The sequence below is a fragment of the Hypanus sabinus genome, chromosome 1 (genome assembly GCF_030144855.1).
Source record: "Hypanus sabinus isolate sHypSab1 chromosome 1, sHypSab1.hap1, whole genome shotgun sequence".
In the NCBI taxonomy this organism is placed as follows: Eukaryota; Metazoa; Chordata; class Chondrichthyes; order Myliobatiformes; family Dasyatidae; genus Hypanus; species Hypanus sabinus.
In genome coordinates, this window is record NC_082706.1 from 5,544,180 (window position 1) to 5,561,096 (window position 16,917).

The 16,917-nt window shown below is 42.2% G+C and overlaps 1 protein-coding gene across 1 annotated transcript in view; it reads right to left on the reverse strand.

The window, feature by feature from the left end:
• The window catches only part of LOC132400901 (pyroglutamylated RF-amide peptide receptor-like), a 77,428-nt gene extending 62,843 nt beyond the window's left edge, over nt 1-14,585 (reverse strand). The window contains exon 1 of the mRNA XM_059982843.1: nt 14,258-14,585. Coding sequence (XP_059838826.1) covers nt 14,258-14,585 — 328 coding nt within the window. The remainder of the gene's footprint in view (nt 1-14,257) is intronic.
• Between the last annotated feature and the right edge of the window lie 2,332 nt (nt 14,586-16,917).

Genomic DNA, 16,917 nt, shown 5'->3' on the forward strand with positions numbered 1-16,917 from the left:
TCTTAACTAGATTTTCTACATCCTCAATGCACCATGGTTCTTTTACCCTACTATCCCTTCCCTGCCTCAATGGAATGCACCTATGCAGGACGCCGAGCAAATGTTCTCTGAGCATATGCCACATTTCTGCCGTGCATTTCCTTTAGAATATCTGCTCCCAGTTTATGCTCCCAAGTTCATGCCTAATAGCATCATATTTGCCCCTACCCCAATTAAATGTTTTCCCTAATTGCCTGTTCCTATCCTTCTCTGGCACAATAAGAAAGGAGACAGAGTTGTGATCACGATCTAACACATGACCGGGTTCATTTCCTAACAGCTAATCAAGTACACCCTCGCCTCTTGATGGCTTAACTACATATTGCGTCAGGAAACCTTCCTGAACACACCTAACAAACTCCACCCCATCTATAACACCTTACTCCAAGGAGATACCAGTCAGCGTTAGGAAATTTAAAATCACCTATTACAATAACACTATTATTATTGCAGCATTCCAGAATCTGCCTCCCTATCTGCTCCTCGATATTTCTGTTACTATTGGGAGAGTCTATAAAAAATTACCGCCTAACTTGGGCATTCAACTAGAATGCAGAAGATGAGAACTGTGCAAAGACAAAAATAAATAAATAATTATACTAATGATAAGTAAATTAAAAATAAACATTGAGAACATGAGATGAAGAGTTCTTGAAAGTGAGTCCATAGGTTGTGAAAACATTTCAATGATGGGGCAAATGAAGTTGACTGACGTTATCCCCTTTGGTTCAAGTTACTGGGGTATTAACTGTTCCTAAGCCTGATGGTGTGAGTCCTGAGGTTCCTGTATTTTCTTCCTGATGGCAGCAGTGAGAAGAGAGCATACCCTGGGTGGTAGGGCCCCGATAATGAATGCTGCTTTCCTGCAACAGCGTTTCATGTCGATGCGTCCAAAGCTGGAAGGGCTTTACTGGGTCACTACTTCTTGTAGGATTTTCCTTCCAAGGACATTGGTGTTTCCATACTAGGCTGTGATGCAGCCAGTCATTATACTCTCAACTACACATCTATAGAAGCTTGTCAACATCTTAGACATCATACCAAATCTCTGCAAACTCCTAAGAAAGTAAGGCAAGATCTTTGGAGAGGAATAAACAAGTTGATTTTTCAGGCTGAGACCCTTCATCAGGATTCTCCTCCATAGACGATGCCTGATTAGTTGAGTTTTTCTAGCATCCTGCTTTTGATTAATTCTTCAAACACTTGTTTTGATTAATCCCATTAATATAACTTTATCAAAATCCTGCATGCCATACTAAATGAACCAAGTATTCTCAGTTTGTGTTCAAGGTAATTGGAGAGCATGACATAATATTGTCAAAGCCATTCTAATTTATGAACCTTGCATTTGAAGAATAAATTTCAATCCTACTCTAACAGGAATACAGCAGTAGTTAGAATTGCCACGTATCCCTAATTTGATGGCATTTTTACATGTCACTGAGTTACGGTAACATATACTTAGTCTGATATTGAAAATAGCTAATTGCTGGTTCCGGTGACATCATCATCGAGAATGGCAGCTTAAGTCACTAGCTCGGGGGTCGGCAACCCGCGGCTCCGGAGCCACATGTGGCTCTTTTACGTCTGTGCTGCGGCTCCCTGTTGCTTTGGGAAATAATTGGTCAGTATTTAATTAAAATGTATTTTATGTTAGTTTGTTAGTTTTTGAAATGTAATTCTAAATTTGAAGATTATGGTGATCTTGTACAATCTAAATAAGACGTTGTGGCGACCCATTTCCTGACACATCCGAACCGGCTCACAATTAGCTAGCGTTCAGGCTAAGGGAGATAGCCTACGGGGGTTTGTGAGTACGTGTCTTTTGCAGCATCCGCGCCCATGGGGGGCGGGTTGAGGGAGGCTTAAAAGCAAGGCTGTTTAGTTCAAATAAAGCTATCTTTGACTGCAGTTTACTGACTGCGTGTAGCACACCGCTACAACGTGTTTTTATCGCTGGCTGTCCAGAGGGGAGGTGCTGAAACGCTTTGTCGCGTGTCTGGAAGAAGTGAAAACTTTCCTGGGCAGCAAAGGGCTCACCTTTCCTGAGCTGGAACAGCCAGAGTGGCTGGAAAAGCTACACTTCATGGTAGACATGACAGCGCACCTGAACACGCTGAACACAGCTCTTCAGGGGTAAGGACGTACAACCCTGCACATGTTGGAGGATGTTTTGGCATTCGAGCGCAAGTTGACAGTGCTTGCCAGAGATTTACAGAAAGGCACATTGTCTCACTTCCCCAATTTGAGAGAGTTCAAACAAGCTCACGACATGATAAATTCGAAGTATTTACATTCTGCAATCATCGCAATGCAAACATCGTTTGGGAAACGCTTCTGTGAGTTCAGAGAGGAAAAAAACACATTATCCTTCCCGGTCACTCCCCTAAGCATCGATCCATCCCTACTGAATACGACTGCATTGTCAGGTGTGAGTCAACCTGACCAAGTATGATAAATATTTTAATTGCCTATTATTTTACGTATATTCATATGTTTTCATTGTTCAGTGAAATAGTCCTTTTATTTTTCAGGTTGACATCTGGCTGACGTTATTTTTGGTTTGCTGCTGGCGGCAAATTTAAGTTTGGCGTTTTTCATAAATACAAGAAGGACTCAAATAGACGTTGAGTATTTTACTTAAAAGTAACCTTCAACCCAATGTCTTTTTTTCGGAGTTCAAAATGTTTTTGTTGCATGCAGAAATGTAATTTCGTTTTCTCTGCAGGAGTTCATCAATTTCATAAATGCAACACATTATAGTTTGTTTATACATAGCATAAAGGCAAAACAAAACGTTGTATGCAGTGTTATTTCATTTTAAATGTCAAACGGGTTTTGCGGCTCCCAGTGTTTTCTTTTCTGTGGGAAACGGGTCCAAGTGGCTCTTTCAGTGGTAAAGGTTGCTGACCCCTGCGACTAGCTCCTCTGGAAAAATGCGTTTTAAGCCCCGTTATTCCAACAAATATAATATTTTTTGAAAAAATTTGAACTGAAAAGTGGGGCAAGAATGGGGAAAAGGAACGGAAATTAAAAAAGCAACACTGCGGAGCCTGCGTCTGAGAGGAGTGCAACGAGTGGCTCTCCTACCCGACCGCGTGCTAGCGAGGCAGCTACTGGGTCTCATTCAGGCGAAGCGGTGAATATCTTCAAAATCCTGAAAGAAATAATGGAGGTCCAGAAAGAAATAAAGCAGCAGCTGCAGAATATTAAGGCAGAGCTTACCAGCGTTAATCAAAAAATAGCGGTGGCAGAGACTCGTATTGAGGAGGTGGAAGATCGTGTGCAAAACATGGAACAGATACTGAGTAAGACAATAAAAATATTACATCACCAAGAAGGTAAACTGCTTGTCCTGGAGGGAAGATCACAGCGGGAAAATATCAGAATCTACAACGTTCCCGAAGGGGCGGAGGACTCATCTATGATGGAGTTTGTCGAAAAGCTACTGCGGGATGCGCTGGATATTCCCTCGGTTATGAAGCTGGAAATCAAGAGGACGCACCGCGCGCTGGTTCCAAAACCTACCCAGGACAGAAAGCCATGCTCTATAATAATTAAATTCCTTCGGTCCAGCACCAAGACGCAGATTCTACAAAGGGCCTGGGGTAAGAAGAGAGTGTTTTTTGATGATAAATTAATATATTTCGACCAAGATTACCCTCCCCCCCCGCGGTCCTGCAGAAACGCAAAGAATACTCTGAAATAAAGCGAGTACTAAAGCAAAATAAGATTAGATTTCAAACTCCGTACTCTGCTAAACTTCGAGTGTTTTATGACAACGGGACGTGGTTGTACCAGACAGTGGAAGAGGCGACTACAGACATGAAGGCCAGAGGTTTGCCCGTCAGTGTCACCAAAATGAAGGAAAGCCTGACTGAGGAATTATCCCGCTCCGCTTGGGAAATAGTGCGAGAATCGAGAAGGCAGGAGACGGGAGGAGGCTGAGAGAAATATATCAGGAAGAGACCGGGAGTTTCCCAAAGACAGTCCTCACCCCCTTCAGAAGAGCCATAAGGTTTAGCTAACTTTAAAAATGTTGGGAAGCTAAATGAAAGCAAAAGTACACGGTGATATACCTATTCTCGAGAAATACTCGAGAAATGTGGATTTGATATTACTTAGTTGATATTCTTTGTTCGCTCATTTACTCCTTTTTCCCCACCAAAATGAGAATATATATACATACACACGTATGTAATGTGTGTGTGTATGTATATGTGTGTATATATATAGGAGGAGTACACAGGGAAATCTTTTCTGTGTAATGGATTTGTTCACTGACTTTTATGATTACTGCACTGGGGGCCCTCAACTCACAAGTAGGAGGGGTTATCCCCCACAGCTAGACATTTCCTCTAGCTCAACACAGGGTCATCTACTAAAGACCTCAGCCTTGGAATCACACGTTCGTTGCCATTTTTGTTATTATCTGCGTTTCTTGGTTCTTATTTGTTCAGGGAGTAGATTGATTAAGTTTTATTCTAATTTCAATGGTACATTGACAGATAAGTACAGATGGCTATGGACAAGGTAAAATTCATTTCTTTTAATGTCAATGGGCTATTAAATCCAATCAAACGTAAGAGAATTTTATCCAATTTGGAACAATTTGATTCATACTGAGAAAAATGGTTTAACTAAATAATGCCTCATAGGCCTGACTTTATTTTCACAAATCAATGAATCTGTTGTAAAAAAAATCACTCCCTACTTGTACATTGTTCTTTCCTTTTGCTTGTTTTTTCTCTCCACTCTTTTCTATAAGTGTGTACCTCAGATAAATACTTTGTGGAGATTTGTGATATATATGATTATATGATATATATGTACAATGTCTAAAATACATCTTATGGAAATGTTTGTTTGATGATGAACTTCAATAAAAAAATAAATTACAAAATAAAGGAAAATAGCTAATTGCTGTACAATTTTTAATCAAATGCAAATTGAGTACAAAGGGAATGTGAATCACAAGGATAGAACTTGAAAACAAAGGCTTTGGTTTCATAAACACAAGAGTTTCCGCAGATGTTGGAATTCTAGAGCTATCGTCATCTTTATAAGTTATGTTGCATAACGTTGGCGATCGTGGTCTTTCCATGACCATGATTGTTCTTGGCAAATTTTCCTGCAGAAGTGATTTTCCATTGCCTTCTACTGGGCAGCGTCTTTACAAGATGGGTGACCACAGCCGTTATCAATACCCTTCAGAGATTGTCTGACTGGTGTCAGTGGTCACATAACCAGGACTTGTGATTTGCACCGGCTGCTTCCACCAGGACTGGAGAGGAACAGGGTTGAAGCCAGAATAAGAAGGTGGGGAGGAGGGGAATGGAAGGCGTACAAGCGGTCCTGATAAAGGGCCTCGGCCCAAAATGTTGACTGTGTATTCCTCTTCATAGATGCTGCCTGACCTGCCGAGTTTCCCCAGCATTTTGTGTGTGTTGCTCAGGTATTCAAAAAAGGTATTCATTATATACATTAATGATCTGGATGATGGGGTGGTAAATTGGATTAGTAAGTATGCAGATGATACTAAGTTAGGGGGCATTGTAGAAAATGAAGTAGGTTTTCAAAGCTTGCAGAGAGATTTAGGCCAGTTAGAAAAGTGGGCTGAACGATGGCAGATGGAGTTTAATGCTGATAAGTGTGAGGTGCCACATTTTGGTAGGAATAATCCAAATAGGACATACATAGTAAATGGTAGGGCATTGAAGAATGCAATAGAACAGAGTGATCTAGGAATAATGGTGCAGAGTTCCCTGAAGGTGGAATCTCATGTGGATAGGGTGCTGAAGAAAGCTTTTGGTATGTTGGCCTTTATAAGTCAGAGCATTGAGTATAGAAGTTGGAATGTAATGTTAAAATTGTACAAGGCATTGGTAAGGCTGAATTTGGAGTATTATAACCATATAACCATATAACAATCACAGCACAGAAACAGGCCATCTTGGCCCTCCTAGTCCGTGCCGAACCCTTAATCTCACCTAGTCCCACCTACCCGCACTCAGCCCATAACCCTCCACTCCTTTCCTGTCCATATACCTATCCAATTTTACCTTAAATGACACAACTGAACTGGCCTCTACTACTTCTACAGGAAGCTCATTCCACACAGCTATCACTCTTTGAGTAAAGAAATACCCCCTCGTGTTTCCCTTAAACTTCTGCCCCCTAACTCTCAAATCATGTCCTCTAGTTTGAATCTCCCCTACTCTCAATGGAAACAGCCTGTTCACGTCAACTCTATCTATCCCTCTCAAAATTTTAAATACCTCGATCAAATCCCCCCTCAACCTTCTACGCTCCAATGAATAGAGACCTAACTTGTTCAACCTTTCTCTGTAACTTAATTGCTGAAACCCAGGTAATATCCTAGTAAATCGTCTCTGCACTCTCTCTAATTTATTGATATCTTTCCTATAATTCGGTGACCAGAACTGCACACAATATTCCAAATTTGGCCTTACCAATGCCTTGTACAACTTTAGCGTTACATCCCAACTTCTGTACTCAATGCTTTGATTTATAAAGGCCAGCGTACCAAAAGCCCTCTTCACCACCCTATCTACATGAGACTCCACTTTCAGGGAACTATGCACAGTTATTCCTATTGTGTACAGTTCTGGTCACCGAACTTCAGGAAAGATGTCAACAAAATAGAGAGAGTACAGAGAAGATTTACTAGGATGTTACCTGGGTTTCAGTACCTAAGTTACAGAGAAAGGTTGAACAAGTTAAGTCTTTATTCTTTGGAGCGTAGAAGGTTGAGGGGGGACTTGATAGAGGTATTTAAAATTATGAGGGGGATAGATAGAGTTGATGTGGATAGGCTTTTTCCATTGAGAGTAGGGGAGATTCAAACAAGAGGAAATGAGTTTAGAGTTAGGGAGCAAAAGTTTAAGGGTAACACGAGGGGTAATTTCTTTACTCAGAGAGTGGTAGCTGTGTGGAATGAGCTTCCAGTAGAAGCAGTAGAGGCAGGTTCGGTATTGTCATTTAAAGTAAAATTGGATAGGTATATGGACAGGAAAGGAATGGAGGGTTATGGGTTGAGTGCAGATCAGTGGGACTAGGTGAGAGTAAGCGTTCGGCACGGACTAGAAGGGCCAAGATGGCCTGTTTCTGTGCTGTAATTGTTATATGGTTATATGGCATTCCGTGCTGCCTTAGTGCATATAAAAGCAATAATAGAGACAGTTAGAACATCAGTGAGTTTGCTGGAGATAATTAATTTTATTAGTTGGAACATTGATTACTAGGATGTATTAAGTTCAGATTAGTGCAGTAGAGTCCACAGAAAAGTACAGTGCAGAAACAGGCCCTTTGGCCCATCTAGTCCATGATGAACCATTTAAACAGTCTACTCCATTGACCTGCATTGGACCATAACCCTACCTGCCCCTATCATCCATGTACCTATCCAAACTTCTCTTAAATGTTGAAGTCAAGCTTACACACAGCACTTGCACTGGCAGATCATTCCACACTCTCTCGTGTTCCCCTTAAACATTTCATATTTCCCTCTTAACCGATTAGTCACAGCATGAAGAGATACGGTGGAGTAAAGGGAATTACAGAAACATGAGAGAAGAGTTGGCCAGAATTGATTGGAAAAAGACACTGGCAGGGGTGATGGCAGAGAAGCAATGGCTGGAATTTCTGGATATATACATCCCAAAGAGGGAAAATAATTCTAAAGGGGAAAAAGGCACAGGATATATACATCCCAAAGAGGGAAAATAATTCTAAAGGGGAAAAAAATGACACAACCGTAGCTAACAAGAGAAGTCAAATCCAACATAAAGTCAAAGGGAGGACATGTATAATAGAGCAAAAATTAGTGGGAAATTATAGGATCGGGAAGCTTTTAAAAATCAACAGAAGGCAATTTACAAAATCATTAAGGAGGTAAAGATGGAATACAAAAGTAAGCTAGCCAATCTATTAAAGAGGACACCAAAAGTTTCTTCAGATACATAAAGACTAAAAGAGAGAGGAGAATGGATATCAGACCACTAGAAAACCATGCTGGAGAGGTAGTAATGGGGGACAACAAAATGGCGGACGAACTGAAGAAGTACTGTGCTGAAGAACTGAAGAAGCTTCAGTCTTCACTGTGGAAGACACTATCAGTATGGTGGAAGTTCCAGGTGTCGGAGGGCATTAAGTGTGTGAAGTTACCATAGCTAAAGAGAAGGTTCGAGGGAAACTAAAATGTCTTAAGGTATATGCATCACCTGGACCAGATGGTGTACACCCAGAGTTCTGAAAGAGGTGTCTGAAGAGACTATGGAGGCATTAGTAATGATCCTTCAAGAATCATTAGATTCTGGAATGGTTCCACTCTTCAAGAAGGGAGAGAGGCAGAAGAAAGGAAATTATAGGCCAGTTAGTCTGACCTCAGTGATTGGGAAAAATTTGTTGTCAATTATTAAGAATGAAGACTCAGGGTGCTTGGAGGCACATGATAAAATAGGCCATAGTCAGAATGGTTTCCTCAGGGGAAAATCTTGCCTGAGAAATCTTTTGAAATTCTTTGAAGAAACAACAATCAGGACAGACAAAGGAGAATAACTTGACGTTGTGTCCTTGAATTTGCAGAGGGCCTTTGAGACAAGGTGCTTCACATGAGGCTGCTTAACAAGCTACGAGCCCATGGTATTACAGCAAAGATTCTAGCATGGATAAAGCAGTGGCTGATTAACAGGAGGCACAGAGTGGAAATAAAGGGAGCCTTTTCTGGCTGGCTGCCAGTGACTAATGGTGTTCCACAAGGGTCTGTGTTGGGACCGATTCATTTTATATTACGTCAATGATTTGGATGATGGAATTGATAGTTTTGTTTCAAAGTTTGCAGAAAATATGAATATAGGTAGATGGACAGGTAGCTTTGTGGAAGTAGAGAGGCTGCAGAAAGACTTAGGCAGATTAAGAGAATGGGCGAAAGAATGGCAAATGAAACACAGTGCATGGTCATGCACTTTGGTAGAAGAAGTGAAAGGGTTAACTATTTTCTAAATGGAGAGAAAATACAGAAAAAAACTGAGGTGAAAATAGACTTGGGCATGATTTCCTAAATGTTAATTTGCAGGTTCAGTCTGTGGTGAGGAAGGCAAATTAAATGTTAGCGTTAACTTCAAGAGGACAAGAATATAAAAGCAAGGATGTCATATTGAGACTTGATAAAGCACTGGTGAGGCCTCATTGGAGATTTGTGAGAGTTATCTTAGAAATTATGTGCTGAAACTAGAGAGGGTTCAAAGGAGAGTCACAAAAATGATTCCAGGATTGAATGGCTTGTCATATGAAGGGAGTTTAATGGCTTTGGGCCTGTATTCACTAGAATTCATAAGAATGAAGGGTGACCTCATTAAAATCTGTCAAATGGTGAAAGTCCTTGATAGAGTGGAATTCTTCAGCCAAAGAGTGGTGAATCTGTGGAACTCTTTGCCACAGGCAGCTTTGGGGGCCAAGTCTTTATGTATTTTTAAGGCAGAGGTTGATAGATTCTTGATTGGACAGGGCATGAAGGGATAAGGAGAGAAGGCAGGATATCAGGGCTGAGGGGAAAATTGGATCATCCATAATGAAGTTGCAGAGCAGGATCGCTGGGCCAAATGGATTAATTCTGCTCCTATATCTAATGGTTTTATGATCTTATGGATCAACCATGCTAAAATGGCGGAGCAGACTCGATGGGCCAAATGGCCTAATTCTGCTCCAATATCTTATGATCTTGCCATCTTAATTCATGACCTTCAGCTCTCGTCTCACCCAATATCAGTGGACAAAGCCTGCTTGCATTTACTCTATCTATACCCCTCATAATTTTGCATACCCCTATCAAATCTCCCCTCATTCTCTATGCTCCAGGGAATGAAGTCCTAACCTATTCAATCATTTCTGATAACTCAGGTTCTCCAGTCTCTGTAACATCTTTGTAAATTTTCTCTGTACACTTTCAAACTTCTTTATATCTTTCCTGTAGGTAGGTGACCAAACTTGCACACAATACTCCAAATTAGACCTCATCAACATCTTATACACCTTCAACATAACATCCCATCTCCTCGACTCAATACATTGATTTATGAAGGCCAATGTGCCAAAAGCTTTCTCTATGACATTATCTACTTGTGACATCACTTTTAAGGAATTATGGACCTGTATTCCCAGATCCCTCTGTTCTGCAGCACTGTCCTGTGCCCTACCATTCACTGTGTAGTTGTGGATATTACCAGGAGTTAACGAAACTAAGGATATTACAGCAGTTCAGGGGATTTCCCTAGTTTCATTAGCTCATGGTAATATACAGCAGGGAATGCCAGGAACATTTGGGAAGCAGGGAAACGGAAACCCCGCTCAACTGTGAAGTTACAGCTAAGCATAAGCAGCTCAGCAGCCTCAACATTTGCTGCAGTACAGGCCCTTCAACCCACAATGCTGTGCTGACCTTTTAAACCACTTTATGATCAATCGAACCCTCTCACACAGTTCATAACCCTCCAGTTTTCTTTCATCCATCTGCCTATTGAACAGTCTCTTAAATATCCCTGATGTATCTGCCTCTACCACCACACATATTTGCCTTAAATGGTATGAACCATTGGTATGAACCAATGCCAACCTTGGAAAAAGATATCTACTCGATCTATGCTTCTTATCATCTTATACACCTCTATCAGCTGCCTTACACCCTCCTTTGCTCCAAAGACAAAAGCCTGAACTCACTCAACATTTCTTCATATTAATGTACTAAAAAAAATAACACAATTATGGAAAATGTGAAGACCTTTCTTTTGGTTTGGCTTGGCTGCATACAGGGTACAGTCAACGCTTTACAGTGCCATCGATTGGGGTTCAATTCTATCCGCTGACTGTAGGGAGTTTGTAGGTTCTTCCTTTGATTGGAAGTGTTTCTATAAAACCCTAAGACCATAAGATATGGGAGCAGAAGTAGACCATTTGGCCCATTGAGTGTGCTCCGACATTCAATCGTGGGCTGATCCAATTCTTCCAGTCATCCTCATTCCCCTGCTTTCTCCCCATACCCTTTGATGCCCTAGTTATTCAAGATCCTATCTAACTCTGCCTTAAATGCACCCAATGACTTGGCCTCCACAGCCTCTCATGTTAACAAATTCCACAGATTTACCACCCTCTGACTAAAGTAATTTCTCCGTATCTCTGTTCTAAATGGATGCACTTCAATCCTAAAGTTGTGCCCTACCATGGGTAATAACTTTGCCATATCTAATCTGTTCAGGCTTTTTAACATTCAGAATGTTTCTAATAGATCCCCCCTCATTCTCCTAAACTCCAGAGAATACAGCCCAAGAACTGCCAGACATTCCTCATAAGGTAACCCTTTCATTCCTGGAATCATGTTCATGAATCTTCTCTAAACCATCTCCAGTGTCAGTATACCCTTTCTAAAATAAGAAGCCCAAAACTGCACACAATACTCCAAGTGTGGTCTCACGAGTACCGTATGGAGCCTTAACATCACATCCCTGCTCTTATATTCTATACCTCTAGAAATGAATGCCAATATTGCAATCCGGAGGTAAACCTTTAGGGTATCTTGCACAAGGACTCCCAAGTCCCTTTGCATCTTTGTACTTTGAAATCTCTCCCCATGCCCATACACTTTCCAACACTGTATTTCATTTGCCGCTTCTTTGCCCATTCCCCTGAACTACCTAAGTCTCTTTACGGGCTCTCTTTTTCTTCAACACTACCCACTCCTCCACCTATCTTTGTATCACTGGTAAATTTAGCCACAAATCCATTAATCCCATAGTCCAAGTCATTGACACATATCGTAAAAAGCAGTGTGGTCCCAACACCAACCCCTGTGGAACTTCACTGGTAACCAGCAGCCAGCCAGAAAAGGATCCCTTTATTCCCATTTTCTATTTTCTGTTTTCTGCCGATCAGCCAATGCTCCACCCATTGTAACTCCCCTGTAATTCCGTAGGCAGATATCTGATTCTGCAGATGTCTTCCACTGTGAAGACTGACGCAAATAAGCATTCAGTTCCTCTGCCATCTCTGCATCTCTCATTACAATATCTCCAGCATCATTTTCTATTGGTCCTATATCCACCTTCAATCTCTTTTACCCTTTATATACTTTTAAAAGTTTTTAAGTAACTTCCTTGATATTAGTCACCAGTTTCCTTTCATAATTCATCTTTTCTTTCCTAAGGATCTTCTTAGTTTCCTTCTGCAAGTTTTTAAAAGCTTCCCAATCCTCTATCTTCCCACTAGCTTTGGCTTCCTTGTATGCCCTCTCTTTTGCTTTTACTTCGGCTCTGACTTCACTTGTCAGCCACAGTAGTGTCCTTCTTGTTAACCTTAAGCTCTCTTATCACCTCCAGATCATTGCGCAACACCCAATCCAGCACAGCCGATCCCCTAGTGGGCTCAGTAACAAGCTGTTCTAAAAAGCCTTCCCTTCGACATTCTACAAATTCTCACTTGAGGTCCAGTACTGACTTAGTTTTCCCAATCCACTTTCATGTTAAAATCCCCAATGATTATCATGACATTCTCTTCCGACAAGCCTTTTCTATCTCCTGCTGTAATTTGTAATCCACATCTCGGCTGCTGTATACAGCTGCCATTAGGGTCCTTTTACCCTTGCCATTTCTTAACTCAACCCACAGAGTCTCCACACCTTCCAATCATATATAATCCATTTGTAATGATTTATTATTATTTCTTATACACAGGAACACTCCACTCCCTCTGCCTCCTAACCTATCTTTCCAGTACACTGTATATCCTTGGACATTCAGCTCCCAATGGTAGCCATCCTTTAGCCAAGTCTCAGAGACAGCCACAATGTCATACTTGCCAATCTGCAGCTGAATTTCAAGATCGTCAATTTTATTTCTTATGCTGCATGCTCCAGTTCCCCCACATTCCAAAGACGTATGCGTTGGGGTTAGTGAGCTGTGAGCATGCGATGTTGGTCCCGGAAACATGACGACTCTCGTGGGCTGCCCCCAGACTATCCTTGGACGATGTTGGTCATTGACGCAAATGATGCATTTCACTGCATGTTTCGATGTTTGGATCTACAGGTGGCAAATAAAGCCAACCTTTTAAAATTTTCCAATACTTTCCGCCGTCACTTGGTCAACAGGGATGTGACTATATCTGGAATGGCACACTGACTGGACGCATCACCCTTTGGCACGGAGGCTCAGAGGGAAGCAAACTCAGTGCACTCCATCATGGGCTCCAGCCTCCCCACTACCGAGGACATCTTCAAGGGGCAAACAATGCCTCAAGAAAGTGACATCTATCACTAAGGAACCTCATTGACCAGGAGTATGTTTGCTCTCTTTTTGCACTGCTTATTTGTTTTCCGGATATACTACAGTTCATAGTTATTTTATTGTGTTGTACTGCTACCACAGAAAAAAAACCAAACTCAGTGGCCACTTTATTAGGTACGGAAGGTATCTAATAAAGTGGCCACTGAGTGTATGTTCGTGGTCTGCTGCTGCTGTAGCCCATCCACTTCAAGGATTGGAGTATTGTGAATTCAGAGATGCTCTTCTGCCCATGCTGTTGTAACATGTGGCTATTTGAGTTACTGTCGCCTTCCTGTCAGCTTAAATCAGTCTGGCCATTCTCCTCTGACCTCTCTCATGTTAAAACAAGGCATTTTTGCCCACAGAACTGCCACTCACTGTATGTTTTTTTTGTTTTTTTGCACCATTCTCTGTAAACTCCAGAGACTGCTGTGCATGGAAATCCCGGGAGATCAGCAGCTTCCCAGATACTCAAACCACCCAGTTTAGCACCAACAATCATTCCACAGTTAAACTCACTTAGATCCCATTTCTTCCCCATTCTGATGTTTGATCTGAACAACAACTGAACCTCTTGACCATGTCTGCATGCTTTTATACATTGAGTTGCTGCCACATGATTGGCCGATTAGATATTTGCATTAACGAGCTGGTGTGCAGGTGTACCTAATAAAGTGGCCACTGAGTGTACTGTATATTAATGATTCTGACATATCCCTCTGCCCCAGCACAGTCAAGTAATTTTATTTTTGTTATACGAGTGTGGCCGAGCTTTACACCCTGGTCCCAAGAAACGTTGTCTCACTTGGCGGAGTCCATGCACATAATTAAATGACAGTAAAGGCGGCTGGACCAGATTCCAGGGAGATGGAGAGGATACTCACCAGCGACCCAGTTGGCTGACAGGTGTTGGAGAAGGGTGAACGGGACACAGAAGACGGAGATGAGCAAATCGCTGATGGCCAGTGAAGTGATGAAGATACAGCTGGAGGTTTTGGCGGGAACCTTCATGTTCTTGTGGATAACCAGGCAGTTTCCAAGAAGAGCCAAGATGAAGATCAGCAGGTAAAGGGCGGAGAAAAGGACCTTCAGGCTGAGCGGTAGCTCCGGCACGTAAACCAACGGCTGCAAGTTAAACGTCTCTATGAACTCTCTCCGAGACAGGTTCCAAGCTTTCAGCCAGTGCTGGAGTACTTCGGGGGTGATATTCATTTCGGACTAACGGCGGAAGAGAGCAGATGAATTCCAGAAGGTTCGCCTAACACCCGACCTTGTGAACTTTGGCACTGGCGGACACTGTACGTGAAGCGGAAAATATCGTGGGGTCTGTCGAAAAATAAAGTCCAGCGTTTCACCCAATGTGCTCACCCCTCTCCCGATACCGGGGAGAGAGGTATCTGGACTGAGCGGCAAAAAGCGATGGAGATTGAGAAACTCAACTCAGTGGTGTCCGGCGACTGGTGCGGTGACCCGGTCGCTTCAGCCCGAGAGAAACCCTAATGCGCCTTCTCCACAGCTCACGCCAAGCTGCCTTCGGCGGTGCGAGGGGAACCCGAAGCCAACTTTCCCCAGCCCCCGTGAGACCTCCGCGGCCGCAGTACAGCTCCCTCCGCTCCTCGCCCCTGTCGGCGCGACTCGATGCCTCAATCCCCGGCTTTTATATATAACGCCAGTCTCCGCAGAGCCTCCCCAATTCATTCCATCCCTTGCCCTGCTGTGAAAGGCGGCGCTTTCCCCCCGCCCCACCTCCACTGACTACTAACAGTACGGCATTCAGAGACAGTCTTCCACAAGATGAAATTGCCGACAATTGTCCGGTTTCCCTGCAAGAATAGAGTACTCTAATAGCAATTGCCAAAGGTTCTAAAGCAATATCAAATAATAATGGACTAAGAGGACAGCCTTGCCTGGTACCCCGAAATAAACGAAAAAAGGGAGATCTTTGATTGTTAGTAAAAATGGAGGCTACTGGAGTATGATATATCAATTTAATCCAGGATATAAATGTCGGACTAAAATTAAACTTCTCAAGTAAATATGGCCATTCAACTCTATCAAATGCTTTCTCCGCATCTAATGAAATGACACATTCTGAGGTGCTGCGTGAAGGAGTATAAACAATATTCAATAATCTAATATTGAAAAAAGAATAGCGATTTTTAATAAAACCAATTTGATCCTCGAGATAATTTGAGGTTATACCGTCTCCAGCCTGGATACCAGTAACTTGGAAAAGATCTTGGAATCTACATTCAATAGAGATATTGGTCTATAGGATGCACAGTCAGTAGGGTCTTTATCTTTCTTCAATATTAAAGAAATGGAAGCTCTATAAAAAGATTGTAGCAATTTACCTAGTCTAATTGCGTCTTCAAAAACCTTGCATAACCAAGGAGAAAGAGTTGAGGAAAAACACTTAAAAAATTCCACAATATACCCATCTGGACCTGGGGCTTTCCCAGAATTCATGGAGGAAATAACACCTTTAATTTCTGCATCAGTATTAGGAGTTTCTAATATTAAAAGTTCTTCTGATGATAATTTTGGAAAATACAATTTCCCAAGAAAATCATGCATGGTATTATGATCATGAGGAAATTCAGAATGATACAGGAAGGTATAAAAATCTTGAAAAGATTTGTTTATCTCATCATGGTTAATCCCAGACTGGATATTCACTGCTTTCCCTACAACTTGGATTGAAAAACAGGTAAAAGCTGGTGGGCGGGGTCTTTTTCTGGCCATGATGCTTGAGAAGGTACCAATTTCAGAGAGGATTCTGGAGAGAATGGAGACTGCGGGTCCGGAGCGACAGACAATGCCCAGCTCAGCGGCTGCATTCATAACCAGATTCATTTACCTCATGTATCGAAGTGCGTCAATGGCCAAGTCATTGGGTGCATTGAAGGCAGAAATTGATAGATTCTTGATTGGTTAGGGAATGAATGGATACAGAGGAAAGGCGGGAGATTGGGGCCGAGGGGAAAAATGGATCAGCCGTGATGAAATGGCGGAGCAGACTCGTTGGGTCAAATGGTTCAATTCTGCTCCTATATCTTATGGTCTTATGGTTTGTGTTTGCAAACAACACACCCGTGCAGGGTGCAGCCAGCAAGTGCGGATTTCTCTGTTTAGTAAAGAATCACCACATTCAGTGGTGGGGACAAGATGGCTTTGCACAGACAATAGAACATTATGAGGCAATAAAGGCTTTTCAGCCCTCAGTGTTGTGGCGACCTTTTAACATACTCTAATATTAATCTAACCTCTTCTCCTATAGCCCTCCACTTTCCTATCAGCCATGTGCCTCTCTAATAGATTTTTAAATGCCCCTAATGCATCTGGCAGAGCGTTCCAGTCACGCACCACTGTCTGTGTAAAGAACTTACCTCTGACATCCCCCGTATACCTTCCTCCAGTCACTCTGGTTATCTACAGTGACGCATACAGCTCTGGTCACCCCGCTGTAGGCGGGCTGTTAAGGCTCTGGAGAGGGCCCGGAAGAAGTTCACCAGGGTGCTGCCTGGTTTTGAGGGCATGCGTT